This window comes from Panthera onca, chromosome B3 (assembly GCF_046562875.1).
Source record: "Panthera onca isolate mPanOnc1 chromosome B3, mPanOnc1 haplotype 2, whole genome shotgun sequence".
NCBI lineage: Eukaryota > Metazoa > Chordata > Mammalia > Carnivora > Felidae > Panthera > Panthera onca.
In genome coordinates this window covers 108,583,413-108,599,028 of record NC_138344.1, presented here as the reverse complement: position 1 = coordinate 108,599,028, position 15,616 = coordinate 108,583,413, and the positions used below count along the sequence as shown (strand labels likewise).

The following is a 15,616-nucleotide window of genomic DNA, read 5'->3' as shown; positions in this document are numbered from 1 at the left end:
TGTCCTTCTTTGTTCACATCGTTCCTCCAATGTGTAAGGTGCTCTCTCACCTTGGGGTCCCCCTCCCCCCATGGCTATCTGCATGGCCCACGTCTTCATTTCATGACTACCTCTGCTCAGATAGCACTTTCTCAAAGAGACCCAACTACTCTTTATTTTTCGTTGTAGCCCACATCACCACCTGACATTTTATAGAATATTTAAGGAGCTTTTCTTTGCTTACTGCTATATACCTAACTCCAAAACACAGCCTGGAACAAGGTGGGTGTTTGACAAATACTTGTAATGTGAATGAATATCTTGTTTGCTGCTGCCTGCATTAAGTGTTAACAAGTATAACAAGTGTAACAACTATGCAGAATAGGATGGACCCTTTTCTTCCTGGGCAGTAAATGAAAGCCTCATAGCAGGGCTAGCTTCACAGATGGTTCGCCTGTGTCATACAGAACTTTGCACTTAGAAGGGCCCTGTTCTTGGGCCCTGAAACGGAAGGGCTTCTGTTTCATGTTCTGCTGTCGCTCTCTCTAAATTCTTAATAGTTTTGAATAGGGAGCCCTGCATCCTTTTTTATTGTGCTATAATTCACACACCATACAGTTCACCATCTTAAAGTGTACAATTTAGTGTTTTTTAGTATATTTACAAAGTTGTGCAACCATCACCACTGTCTACTTCCAGGACATTCTCATCACCCCAGAAAGAAACCTCATACCCATTAGTAGTCATTCCCCATTTCCCACTCCTTCCCTGGCCATGGGTATATACCCCCTGGTTAATTTTGCCTATTCCAGATGTTTCATATAAGTGAAGTAAAAAAAAAAAGTGACCTTTTGTGTCAGGTTTCTTTTGCTTAGTATGTTTTCAAGGTTCATCCATGCTGTAGCATGTATCAGAATATCATTCCTTTTACTGGCTGAGTAATATTCCTTTGTATCCATATATACCACTTTTTGTTTGTTGACTCACCAGTTACTGGATTTTGGGGTTGTTTCTACTTTTTGGCTATCATGAATAACATTGCTACAAATATTCGTGTACTAGTGCTTTCATTTTTCTTGGATATATACCAAAGAGTGGAATTGCTGGGTCATATTGTTAGTCTGTGTTTAACTCTTTGAGGAACTGCCAAGCTGTTTGCCACAGAGGCTGCACCATTTTATATTCCTTCCAGCAGTGTATGGGGGTTCCAGTTTCTCCACCTCTTCACAACACTTGTTATTTTCTGTTATTAATATGTTATTTTTCGATTATAGCCATCCTGGAGGATGTGAAGTACATTGTATTGTGGTTTTGCATTGCCCTAATGATGTATCTTTTTGTGTACCTATTGGCCATTTGTATATCCTCTTTGGAAAATGTCTATTCAAGTCCCTTGATTATCTAAAAATATTTTTTTTCTTTTGTCTTTTAATTTTTGAGTCATAAAAGTTCTTTATATATTTTGGATATTAGAGCCATATCAAATATGTGATTTGCAAATACTTCTTCTCATTTTGTAGGTTGTCATTTTGCTTTCTTGAAAGTGTCCTTTGACACTTCTGTTTTGAATTTTGATGAATTCCAGTTCGTTAATTTAATTATTTTTGGTGGCTCGAGATATAGGTGTCTAAGAAACCTTTCCCTGATTCAAGGCCACTAAATTTATGCCTTTGTTTCCTTCTAAGAATTTTATAGCTTTAGTTCTTACATTTATGTCTTTGATCCATTTTGAATTAAGTTTTGTATATGGTGTGAGGCTGGTGTCCATATTCATTTTTTGTTCGTGGATGTGCAATTATTCCAGCACCATTTGTTGAAAACATTAATCTTTCTTCATTGAGTTGCCTCATCATCCTTGTCAAAAAAACAATTGAGCATAGATGCATGGGTTTACTTTTGGAAACCTAGTTCCATTCCATTGTTGTATATGTCTGTTCTTATAGCAGTATCTTGATTATGGTATAGCTTTATAAAACTGGGAGTTTTAAAACTGGGAAGTATGAGTCTTCCAATTACATTCTTGTATCTTGGTATTGTTTTGGCTATTCTGGGTCCCTTATGTTTCCATCTGAATTTTAGGGTCAGCTTATCAATTTCTGAAAAATTGGCAGTTAGAATTTTGATAGGAATTGACTCTATAGGTAAATTTAAGGAATATTGTCTTGTTAACAATATATCTTCCAATCCATAAACACGTAATGTCTATTTAAGTCTTCTTAATTTATTTAAATAATGTTTCGTAGTTTTGTGTATGAGTCATACACTTTTGTTATATTTTTCCCTAAATATTTTATTTTCTTTGATGCTGTTGTTGATGGAATTATTTTCTTGGTTTCATTTTCAGATGGCTCATAGATAGTATATAGAAATACAACTAATTTTATATTGATTTTATGTCCTGCATCCTTCTGAACTCCTTTATTAGCTATAACAGCTCTGTGTGTGTGTGTGTGTGTGTGTGTGTGTGTGTGTGTGTGTGTGTGTTGTGAGGATTTCTCAGGAATTTCTATATACATGACATGTCACCCTCAAATGGAGATAGTTTTCATTCTTTTTCATTCTGGATGTCTTTTATTTCATTTTCTCGACAGTTTCCCTGGCTGGAACCTTCACTGCAATGTTGAATAGAAGTGGCAAGATGGTACATATTTATCTCTTCCCTGATCTTAGGGGGATAGCTTTCAGTATTTTACCATTAAGCATGTTATAGGCTCTGATTTTTTATGTTGTATTGGGCCCTACAAATGATGTAGCTGGTCTTGCCTCATAAAGGAGAGCACAGCTGAGCTGAGTATTAAAGGATAAGTAGGAGTTCCCCAGCATGTGAAGAGGAGAGAGAATACTAATTTGCAACATCACCAATGGGGAATGATTCTTAATATCAAAGTGATTGAGCATGGCAGGTATGTGGAGGTCAAACAAGGAGTGAAGGAAACAGATTGGAGAGGTAGGTGGAACTGAGCCATAGTTAGCCATAACAAGGCTTGCTGACTTGTTAAAGAGCTTTAATTTTATTGTGATTTTTTTTTTTTTTTGCCTTGGATGCTATCCTATTTGATACACAATAGCAAAAAATGGAATAAGGGGAAATGGGACTAGAAATTGAGGCAGGGAGGGCAATTCCTGGATTACTGCAATATTTGAGACAATGAATCTAATCTTGTCAGCCTTACCTGCGAACAGCCATTTTCTTGGTTTTGAAGACTTTATCTTCCTTCTTTCATTATTTTTCTTCAATGAAAAAACCTTTAGTAATAGAAACATAAACACTAAGTATCCGTATTTCAGAGTTATGCTAACATCAGTAATGGGGTTTACAATATATGTTTTGTTACTTATGGAAAATACATTTTTATATTTATGATCACCTGGAAAATTGAGATAAATGATTTTTATATGGTAAAGAAAAATGGGGCGTAGAACATTTCATTAGTCAATTTGGTAATAGTATTAATGATTCTAGGATATTTTGCATTTGCATTTTCTTAACCACCCTTATCCACATTAGACATTACCTGACACATTAACAAAATCAAAAGATATTCCTTTTCTCCCTCCCTCCCTCCTTTCTTTACTTTTCCCTCTCTACTCATCTCTTTTTTTAAATTATCAATTAATTAATTAATTCCTCAAAATTTATTTAGGACATTAGAGGCTGAACTAGATCTCTAACACATTCCTTGTCCTTTAAGAGCTTACAGACTTATGAGTGGCCCAAGTAAAGCAAGGCAGCCATATTTCAAAATGGAGTGTGATGTGTCATTGTTACCCTTCCTTTACACTTCTGAATTTGTTGGATGACCATCTGACACAGCCTTGTCACTGTGGCCTTCGTTAAGATGAGCTTCTAGCCTCTGGTATGCCCATGAGAGTTTTAATAAATACTCTTGGAATGGATTGAAAGAACTAGAGTTAGAATTAGTAACTGAGTTTATGGAAACAATAAAAGGAACCAAAGAACAAAACCAACCAGATCCCCTAAGAGTCAGATGAACTGGAGTTTCTGCCTGATCACATATAGCTATAAATTCCTAGTCAATTCCCTAGATTCACAGATTTGGAAAGTGATGGGCCATTTGAGGGGAAACTCCTCTATCTTCCTTCAAATTATATAACACTAAATCCATGTCATTGAACAAATGATTCTAACCCTTTTTTTCCTTGCCTTTATTGGATTTCAAAGTTCAGTACACATTCAAATTATTCAATTTTGATATCACTTTTATGATCAAATGTCCTACTTTTGAAATGGAAAGCTCAGTTGGCCATGTTCCCTGTTAAGTTTAAGAAGCTTTTATCATTTAAATAAATTAAACCTTCCAGCATGGGCTCCACAGAACATAATGAAGCACAGAGAAGAAAAGCTTAAATGAAATAAACCTCTTTGCTGATAGAAACAGTACAGGCTATTGTGACTACCAATAAATGTGTGGCTGGAATCATAGTCTGATTCATGATTTTTCTTTTTCTTTTTCTTTTTTTTTTTGTCCTTAATTTTTGTGGTGTCCATCAGCAATTTGATTTGCCATTGCACAAAAAGATTGACACAGAGTGCATCAAGTGCAAGGGTTCTAGGTTATTAATACTGAGAAAAAACACAAATAAAAAATTTTAAAAGCTGATTTAATACCATGTTAAGAATCATGTATATTTTTTTTCTTTTACATTAATCCATACGTTGTTCTATGAACACTCAGATCCTTTTACATTTTCTAAAATAATTTCTTTGGGGGAATTAAAATGTTTTTTTCCTAGAGAAAAATCATTGTCATTTCTATGTAATAATTGGTTAAAATTAATCTATATAACTTACATATTTATTTAGGAGGAAATATTTTACTTTCTATAGGACACACTGCCCATATAGGAATCAACTGAATTATGAAATGCTTATTGTTTGTAGATTCTTTCAACTGCCAAAGACTAGTAAGCAAAAGTTTTAAAAATCTTAATGACAACATGCTTTTTAAAAAGGGCTTAACTAAATAAAATTTACCCATCTTTCCATTCAGTTATAAAGTGAAACCATTTTATCATATGCATAATTAAAAACTTAAAGGTAAAAAGCACTTCTTAAAAGGAAAGATTCTGGGCACCTGGGTGGCTCGGTTAAGTCAGTTAAGTGGCTGACTTTGGCTCAGGTCATGATCTCACAGTCTGTGAGTTTGAGCCCTGCGTCAGGCTCTATGCTGACAGCTCAGAGCCTAGAGCCTGCTTTGGATTCTGTGTGTCTCTCTCTCTGCCCCTCCCCCACTCGTGCTCTGCCTGTGTCTGTCTCTCAAAAATAAATAAATGTTAAAAAAAAAAAAGGAAAGATTCAATGGAATATATTTGAAAATGCTCATGCTTGTAATGGTAATGTAGAATAATTACCATGCTATGTTTATTATAAAATGTAGTCTCCTTGGTAATAAAAATACATTGTTATTTAAATTTGGAGTTTAGGGTCATAAAGTTATCTTTAAAACTATGAGAACTTATAGAGAGGGTCTATTACATTTAATGTTTGTGAAAAACAGTGAGTTACTTCCATTAGGCACTCCTGCTCTTGTATTTTCTTGGTCTATAATGCATCCTTCATAACTTAAGACAAAACAAAAAGCTATCATACTTTACACATACAACATGGTTCAACCAGTGATGGTACCTCAGTAGATTATTAGTCTTGAAACCTTGTAAACATGACAAAATCATCTCTTCATTTTTTATTTCTCTGTTTTTAATTTTAGTGCCAAATACATTGTATTAAGAAAGTATGGCATTGGGGTGCTTGGGTGGCTCAGTCGGTAAAGCATCTGACTTCAGTTCAGGTCATGATCTCATGGCTCATGGGTTTAAACCCCGCATAGGGCTCTGTGCTAACAGCTCAGAGCCTGGAGCCTGCTTCAGATTTTGTACCTCCCTCTCTTTCTGACCCTGCCCCACTCATGCTCTGTGCTCACTCTCTCTCCCTTAAAAATGGATAAACATTAAAAAATTATAAAAAAAAGAAAGAAAGAAAGCAAGCACTGCATTGTCACCAGCTGGGAAATAAGTTCTTTTTTTTTTTTCAAATTTTTATTTAAATTTTAGTTAGTGAACATGCAGTGCGATATTGGTTTCAAGAGTAGAATTCAGTGATTCATCACTTACATACAACACCCAGTGCTCACCACAAGTGCCCCCCTTAGTACCCATCACCCATCTAACCCATCTCCCACCCACATCCCTCCATCAACCCTCAATTTGTTCTCTGTAAGAGTCTCTCATGGTTTATTTCCCTCTCTCTCTTTTTTGGAAAATAAGTTCTTAATGGATGTTATTGCATCCTTACAATGGAATCAAAGATAGGTTCTCATTCAAGTTCTTTAAAGATTGATTTGTGGGTCAAAGATTTGAATATGATTACAGTCAGCCAGCATTTGTTAACTATCTACTTGTGCCCAGTAGTGGGCTAGGTGCTGAGGATGCCAGGAGGTAGATGATGTAGTGTTTGCCTCCAAATGAGGAAATAAGAATAGACATTAATGATCAATTACAATAATACAAATAACATTGATTCATTGTGTAGAGAGTGAAAAATAATTTTAAAAGTAGGAAACCTTCCTATTTGTAGTATTTTCTATTCATAGACCTTCACAAACATACATTTACTGAGTGTATGAAGAGATTATTGAATTAACGAATAACATGTACTTATTGAGGACTTTCAATATGACAGACACTGTCATAAAGTCTGGAGATACAGCATGTAACAAAAGAGACAAAAATCTCTGCCCTCATAACCAAATGAATCCAGGTAGTAGTGGGATCAAGAATGGCATTTAAGTCCAGGGAAAATTACGTCCTTTGACTTGCCACCCCCTGTTTTTGGTAAAGATACTATATTTAATATAAGTAGAAGTTAGAAGAAAATACAAGAGCTGCCTTGAAGAGAGCAAGACGATACAAAATGACAGCATGTATTTTATTTTATTTATTTTTTTAATGTTTGAGAGAGAGTGCAAATGGGGAAGGGGCAGAGAGAGAGGGAGACAGAATCTGAAGCAGGCTCTGTGCTGACTTGGGGCTTGAACCCATGAAACATGAGATCATGACCTGAGCTGAAGTCGGACACTCAACTGACTGAGCCCCCAGGCACCCCGACAGCATGTATTTTAAAGGGAAGTAGAGTGAAGCAAGCCTGCTGGCTTTGCCTTTGAGAATGAGGAGCGCTTTGAGGTTGCCTCCCCTAACACCCTCCTGCCCAGCTGTCAGTTACTCAGCGAGCACAGAGCCCAATAGACTGCCTTCAGGGATGGTTCTCCATGGCAAATGCTCGGTGAGGGTTATCTGTTGGGTGTGAAACTGCTGTACCACCCACTGCTTTACCCACTCAACTATCCACATCTCTGTGTCAAAATGACCTTACAGACCTGCAGTAGAGTGTAATGGTTAGGACTGCTTGCAATCTGACTTCTTGGATTAGTATCCCGGCCACTTACTCCTTGTGACCTGGAAGGCAAACCACATCACTCTCTATGTCTTAGTTTGCTTTTCTGTAACATGAGAATACTAGGCCCTATATCAAATAGTAGTATGACAGTAGTTAATGAGATAATACATGTGTGAAAGTGACTTCTTTGCTATATGCGAACTTTTAATAATTATTTTTTTCAGTAAGTCATAATTTCCATTCTGAAGCCAAAAGAAATAAAAGAAACTTAATCTATTCAGTAACCTCTGTCTAACTCAGTAATTTTGTTTAAAGTTACCTCTGGCTTGTGGTGCTTGGGTGGCTGAGTCGGTTAAGTGTCTGACTCTTGATCTTGGCTCAGGTCACGATCTCACGGTTGGTGAGCTCAAGCCCTGTGTCAGGCTCTGCACTATAGCGCGGTCTCTAGACCCTCTGACATTCTCTCTGCACTATCAGAGAATTCCTGCTTGGAATTCTCACTCCTTCTCCTTCTGCCCCTACCCCACTCGTGATCTGTCTCTCCCTCTCAAAATAAAGAAATAAACTTAAGGAAAACGAAGTTACCTCTGGCTTAAAAGCCTGGTTATGGTTAAGTAGTTGATCAAATCCAAGTATTACTGTTTTGAGTTTGATTCCAGCTCAAATTCTGTAGCTTGGGTAAGAAATTTCCTCATGACCCTCTCTTCCCAGCCCTCCTTCTGCACCTGCTTCTACTTTCCCTGGGCTCATGATTGCCTGTGGGCCTGATGCAAAGGGTAGGGGGCTCCACTTCAGCATCCAGGGCTTGTCTGTGAGATCTGGCGGGCTTGTGGTCACTCCTCAGAGCGTTGGCCTTTTCAGCTGGCCACACCCAACTACTGGGCACTATTTATTGTGTGGCATATTTAATGGTCTGAAAGTTCCTGGCAGCAAGTGTTCTACAGAGTGCTGTAACTTCTCCCACCTCATGGAGTATCTTCACCTCATCTGGCTTCCATGGGGCTGAGATAACAGTCGTCTACCTACTCTAGTTCCCGGGCCCACCGGGATCCTAGCCATGCCCATCCAGGCACACAGAAGTATGGGCAGAAACAAAGAGGGTGTATGCTTTTTTCCAGCATGTTGGTTGGCTCCAGAGAGCGAACGTGTGGGTCCTGCTGCTCTGCAAACTCCAGCAGAGAAGTTAGGGCCTATCTCAATGTTTCCAAGTGCCCCTAAAGCTCAAGGGCCTATGTCTAGTTCCTTGTCCTCTCCTATCCCCCTGGAGTGGTGGGGGGGTGGGGGTTGGAGGGAAAGGAGCAACGTGCAGCACTTCAGATGCTAATATCCCAAACCTCTATTCTTTCTCTTTCTCAGTTGCTTTTATATGTTCATAGTGGCAAAATCCACAACCTTGTTCTATCTCATTTGTCCCCTGATGCAGACCAGCAGCCTGGCTCTGTGACAGGACTCCCTTTGTACAACGTAGTTTGGCATTTAGAGTCTCTGTTCTCAGCTTAACAGTAGGAGTCCAGACACTTTATCCTCGGTTTGTGTGGAGGGGCCAGCTGGTGGTCAGGGAAGCCGCAAAAGGCTTATTTTGTTGATGTTTTACATGGGCTTAAATCACTAAGCATTCTAAACTTGCTAAGCACACAATAATCGTAAGCAATCATTAGCCATCATATTGAAATTTTAAAACATACAGCCAACAAATAAGATGCCACCAGATTCTCAGTTCCAGGGACACCAAATATTTCATTGTAATTTCTAAAAACTGTGAATTTCACACAGCAGTACACATGGACACTACAGAGATAGTAATGTTTTTGTCTATTACATATCAGTAGCGTTGCTGAATTCAGCAAACAAAAGCACAGGGCATGCAGTTAAATTTAAATTTCAGGTAAACAATGAGTATGTTTTAAAATGTCAATATGTCCCATTCAGATAAATGATGTATGACTTTTCAGTATTAGTGTGTCCCAAATACTGCATGGAGGCCCTGTATTTCATCTAACATCCTCATGTGCGATTTACCTCCCTTCCCTCATTGAGAGTCTGAAATAGATCTTTTTATTGCAAATGTGAAGGTGACTCTCAGTTATTACATTGCACGAAGGCTATGGCTAAAGGCTAAGGAATTACCTTTATAAAAACAAACCAAAAGATCCGAGTTGAGTGGGAAGGAGGATGTGGTCAGTCATTTACATTTGTCCCCTCATGTCAGTTCCTGAAATGAAATTCAGCACATTTTCAATGAAATGGGATGAAATCAGAATGTGGTATTTGTGTTTCCATGTTTGGATCTATCTTGTCCTAAAGAGTGTTAGTATCTTGAAGGGTCAGCATAAGCTCTGTTTACTTAGGGAGCATAAGAAATATGTCAACCCTTTGAAAAGCTTTCAATTAAACTGCAAGAGCTTTGATGTCAGGCTTTCAGATTAGTATTACATCATTCAAAAAGACCCAATTTCATGTGCCACTAGGGAGGGAAAAATATACTGGTCTTTATAGACAGTTATTGAATTTAGAGAATATTTACTTTAAAATACAGATTATTACCACTTGATAAGCTGTATCTAGTGCATCAATTTCAATTTAGAAAGTATGCTCTTAGAGAATTCTATCTCCCTGACTTTTCTGTTCACAGTGACCATCAGTAGTATTGGTTTCTAGTATAAATCAATGTTTGTATGTTACTCTGGAAGCTTCAAGTGGTAATGGAAATGGTTTCAAATATACAGGATTTTATGAGAGTTCAATGGATATAACCAGAATATTTTGAGTGTCTACTATATGCCGTGTACTTCATATAGATCTCTAATCTAACCAATAAGTTAATGAGAGAGGGTGATGAGGTAAGTAATTTTGCCAGCCCCATAAAATTGTCTGATTCTGAGAGCACTGTATCTACTATAACTCCTTTCTGGATTTTTCTTACAGACCTCATCTGCAGTTATTTTGTTCTTCAGACGGAACCTGAGCAAAAAATCTCACACTCATTAAATTCACTTCTAATTCTGATAATATAAGTGGTAATTTCTTACAGGTGACCATTTTTACTTCTCTTGATGGAGTTACACATTCTTCCCAGTATTATTTTCAGAAGACATTTTTTTTTTAATGTTTATTTATTTTTGAGACCGAGAGAGACACAGCATGAGCAGGGAAGGGGCAGAGAGAGAGGGAGACACAGAATCTGAAGCAGGCTCCAGGCTCTGAGCTGTCAGCACAGAGCCCGATGCGGGGCTTGAACTCATGAACTGTGAGATCATGACCTGAGCCGAAGTCGGACGCCCAACCGACTGAGCCACCCAGGCGCCCCTCAGAAGACATTTTAAATGAAATTTATGCTAACTTATTTGTGGTTACCTATCAAATAGCACATTAACTATGTATTTAATTCTATATTTAAAATTTACCTCAAAATACAAAAAAAACTAATTCAAAGGATACATGCACCCCTGTTTATTGCAGCATTATTTACAATAGCCAAATTATGAAAGCAGCTCAAGTGTCCATCGACTGATGAATGGATAAAGAAGATGTGATATATCTATAGAGTAAAATATTATTCTGCCATAAAAAAAAAGCATGAAATCTTGCCATTTGCAACAACATGGATGGAGCTAGAGAGTATAAAGCAAAATAAGTCAGTCAGAGAAAGACAAATACCATATGGTTTCACTCATATGTGGAATTTAAGAAACAAAACAAACAAAGGAAAGGAGAGAGACAGAGAGAGACAAACCTAGAAACCGACTTTAACTACAGAGAACAAACAGATAGTTCCCAGAGGGGAGGTGGGTAGGGGATGGAGGAAATAAGTGATGGGGATTAAGGAGGGCACTAGTCATGATGACTGAGCAATGTATACAATTGCCGAGTCACTACATTGTACACCTGAAACTAACAGAACATTTTACATGAACTATACCGGAATTTAAAAACTTAATAAAAAAAAACCTTCTGGAAATATGCACAGAAAAAGGTTAATGATACTTAGGTCTGAGGCAACCAACTGAAGTCTGAGTGGGAGAAACACTTTACGCTAAAATTGTTTATAATATTTCAAAAGGTAAGAAGATCCTGTATGTAGGTTGGAATAATGATAAGGGAAAAATGAATACTAACAATGAAAAACAAATTTTAAGAATATTGAAATCTGAAGAGTCCAGTCTCCCACCCGTGACAGTATTACATGGACAACATCCTTACTTCTGTTTGGATATTTTAGTGGTGTTGAGGTTCACGAGTGTTCAAGGCAGTTTATTCTGTGAATAGATAGCAGTTTGAAATGAAGTCTGTATTGAATTGGTATTTGTCTCTCAGGAACTTTACTTACAGATCCTAGTTCTGCCCTCTGGAGCCACATAAATAAATTTAATCCCTCCTCTCACCCCACATAGGTGCTATGCTAGTAAACTAATGTTTTGGTACTTTTATATAGCCTAGAACTCATAATTTGACCCCCTAAGCAGAGGATGTTATTAAAAATGGTCTTGAATATATTCACATATGAAAAGAAACATACAAAAAATAATGATGCATTGTAAGGAAATTTAATATAGTTCCTTACACGCGTATGCATACACACATATAATAGACTAACATATATATTTACCTATTTTCTATTAAATGGGAGTATAAACTAAACAGCAGGCATCTCTATTCAGCTATTACATTCCCCCTTCCGTATGCAAGGGAGTAGGACTAAATAAGCTAAGTAAGCTTAGTCAGTGCTCCCATGTTGAGTCTTAAGTGTATCGCATCTGTTAAAGAAATGGCATTGGGGTATTTTTTTTTCCCTTCAGAAATGACCTTATCTTGTGTTCGAGGGTTTCCTCAGTAAAAGAAAGTTCATCCAGCATCCTGGCACGCAACTGTAAGCTCGTCTATCTTCATAATCATGTTCTGAACATCTCTCCCCCTCTACAGATCATTTTCCGAAAAATCAGTGACGTGAAGAAAGAGGAAGAGGAGCGCCTCCGGCAGAAGAATGAGGTCACCCTCAGCATTCCCGTGGACCACCCCGTCCGAAAGCTCTTCCAGAAGTTCAAGCAACAGAAGGAGCTGCGGAATCAGGGGTCAACACAGAGCGACCCCGAGCGCAACCAGCTCCAGGTAGAAAGCCGCTCCTTACAGAACGGAGCTTCCATCACGGGCACCAGTGTGGTCACCGTGTCACAGATCACACCCATCCAGACATCGCTGGCCTACGTGAAAACCAGTGAGTCCCTCAAGCAAAACAACCGCGACGCCATGGAACTCAAGCCCAACGGCGGTGCTGACCCCAAATGTCTCAAAGTCAACAGCCCCATAAGGATGAAGAACGGAAATGGGAAAGGATGGCTGCGACTCAAGAATAACATGGGCGCCCATGAGGAGAAAAAGGAAGACTGGAATAACGTCACGAAAGCGGAGTCCATGGGGCTATTGTCAGAGGACCCCAAGGGCAGCGATTCAGAGAACAGCGTTACCAAAAACCCATTAAGGAAAACAGATTCTTGTGACAGTGGGATTACAAAAAGTGACCTTCGTTTGGATAAGGCCGGGGAGGCCCGAAGTCCGCTGGAGCACAGCCCTATTCAGGCTGATGCCAAGCACCCCTTTTATCCCATCCCAGAGCAGGCCTTACAAACCACACTGCAGGAAGTCAAACATGAACTCAAAGAGGACATCCAGCTGCTAAGCTGCAGAATGACTGCCCTGGAAAAGCAGGTGGCAGAAATTTTAAAAATACTCTCAGAAAAAAGTGCGCCCCAGACCTCTTCTCCCAAATCCCAGATGCCACTCCAAGTACCTTCCCAGATACCATGTCAGGATATTTTTAGTGTTTCAAGGCCTGAGTCACCTGAATCTGACAAAGATGAAATCCACTTTTAATATATATACATATATATTTGTTAATATATTAAAAACAGTATATACATCTATATACATACATGTGTATATACAGTATATACATATATATATTTTCACTTGCTTTCAATATGATGAAACCATATGGATTTTGATATGTAAATACTGCATGTCCAGCTGGATTCTGGCCTGCCAAAGAAGATGATTATTTAAAACATAGATATTGCTTGTATATTATGCAGTTGACTGCATGCACACTTTACATTTATTTATAATCTCTATTCTAATACAAAAAAAAAGTATGATTTTTGCTAACCAAGGCAATGTAATATTTGAAGAATCAGGGTCCAACCTGCCAATGTTGCCATGACAAATTTGATCTCAGGCTGAGTATATCGAGCTGTCATTTTCTCACTGTTCTGTTAAGTTAAAATTCTGGATTAATGCCAAGGGAGAGTTCGCCCTTTTAGACCGTCGGTACCGTTTTATAATCTCTTTTCATAGGATATTTTTCTGTAACTTAGTGTTAGGTTATTTTCCCCAACAGGCAGTGTCTGCTCCATCAAAATGACTGTTTTGTTGCCTAAATCAGATAGCAGTGGGGGACGCTGAGAACGTATTGCTATGAGTTTTGTGCATGAATTGCATTTCTGCTCAACTATACCTCTCCTTTTTTAACACTATACTTAGATAGTAATCATTAACGCTTATGTAAGGAAATCCCTCCTCCCTCTGTCTTGGAGAACAGCTGCCATCTTGTAAGCTGATTTTACCAACCCCATAAATACGAAACTATTAATATAGTGTATATTATTATAGAAAAACTGCACCACAGGGTAAAAGGGCCTTTTAACAATTCATGTTAGCGATGCTGGTTTTCCAAATGTGATGAGTGTTCTAAATTTGTACTTCTAAAACTTGTTCAAAGGTGAAGTTGAAAGGCTCTTAGCAAAGAAACAAACAAAACACATCTAAGTACTCATATCAAAATTTTAACTATAATGACATAAAATAAAAAAGAATGTAAGCAGATAGACAATATTTTGTAACATATCTGTAACTTAAGATGAAACACAGGTACAGAATTGTTCACACAGGATTCTTAATGTTTATAGGGATAACACATGAAACATGGTGACAAAAAAACACTAACAAGTAGATGTTAAGTTGCTCAGTTCAGATAACTGCTTTTCTATAATTTTATTCTGGTTACAATTTTCTAAAGCTTTTTTGCACACAGTTCTACTGCAGGACTTCTGCTGAGTTGATACAGTAGACTGCTGTGGCTCAGGCAGATCCATTTATGAAAGGGGGTTACTAAAGACTGAATTTCAGAGTCTTATGAGTTATAAATCCTCTTCCTAGAAAGTGCCTATTATCAACTAAAAAAAAAAAGTCACAAACAGTTGTGTATAGCCAGTCCCTTAAGTGGTATGTATTGAGAATAAAATACATGTTCATTTATAAGAACCCAGAAGAATTTTTTCTTTTGACTAAAGTCTATGTTATGAAGTTGATCAAAGAGGCATACTTTTAAATTGGTGCATGCATGACATCTAATTGTGGGAACAGGGAAGTTATTGTTTGCATCACGTTGAAAATATATTCCAGGAATCTGTACATTATTGGACCATCTGTACATATTCATTCACAATATACACCAGATGACAGCAAAATCAAAGGACATATTTTGACCTATTGTTGCCATTTTTATGAGCTTTTCTAACGATCTCTCAGCATCCCCAAACAAAACCACCAGAACTGAAAGACAGGTTATCACAATCAGACTGGAGAAGTGCAGAACCAAATAACTTATAAAAACAAGGGATATTTTAGAACATCTATTAGAGCTTCTTCACATGCCCACAAGATGTGCCTCTTTAATCCAGGAGTCTCAGAACAGATGTGATGTGCCAGGGGCTCCATTTCCCCTTCTCTGTGCCCACGACTTCCATTACTCATCATGGAAGTTTGCAGGGGAGCATGTCTCCAGGCAATGCTACGACATCTACCTACCACAGGCACAAGAAAATGAGGTAATCACAGTAAAAGGAATCAACCTTGAAATTGAGACTTAGTTGCTTTCATGGCGAGGAGGGTCCTTTTTCTTGACCTCTGACATTTATTGAATTGCAGGGTAATTTTCTATTTAACCATGTACGACACAAGCCTGGTTAAGCTTTTAGAGGTGAATGAATAGTAAGCATAACCTAAGTACAGAAATGGTCAAGCTTTAGCCACGTGCTTCAAAAATAACCATTGGTGTAAAACTATATCAGAATGACTAAAACAGCAGGGTAGTTTGAAGCTGCAATCCACGCCTTTGCCTATTAGTGGTGCAAATATTTGCTGTGTTCTGCCATTGACTCAGTCGACGAA

At 38.0% G+C, this 15,616-nt stretch overlaps 1 protein-coding gene across 1 annotated transcript in view; it reads left to right on the top strand.

The window, feature by feature from the left end:
* The window catches only part of KCNH5 (potassium voltage-gated channel subfamily H member 5), a 295,393-nt gene extending 280,676 nt beyond the window's left edge, over positions 1-14,717 (top strand). Inside the window, exon 11 of the mRNA XM_060620001.3 lies at positions 12,314-14,717. Within this exon, the coding sequence (XP_060475984.1) occupies positions 12,314-13,261 (948 nt within the window). The 3' untranslated portion in view covers positions 13,262-14,717. The remainder of the gene's footprint in view (positions 1-12,313) is intronic.
* Positions 14,718-15,616: the final 899 nt, after the last annotated feature.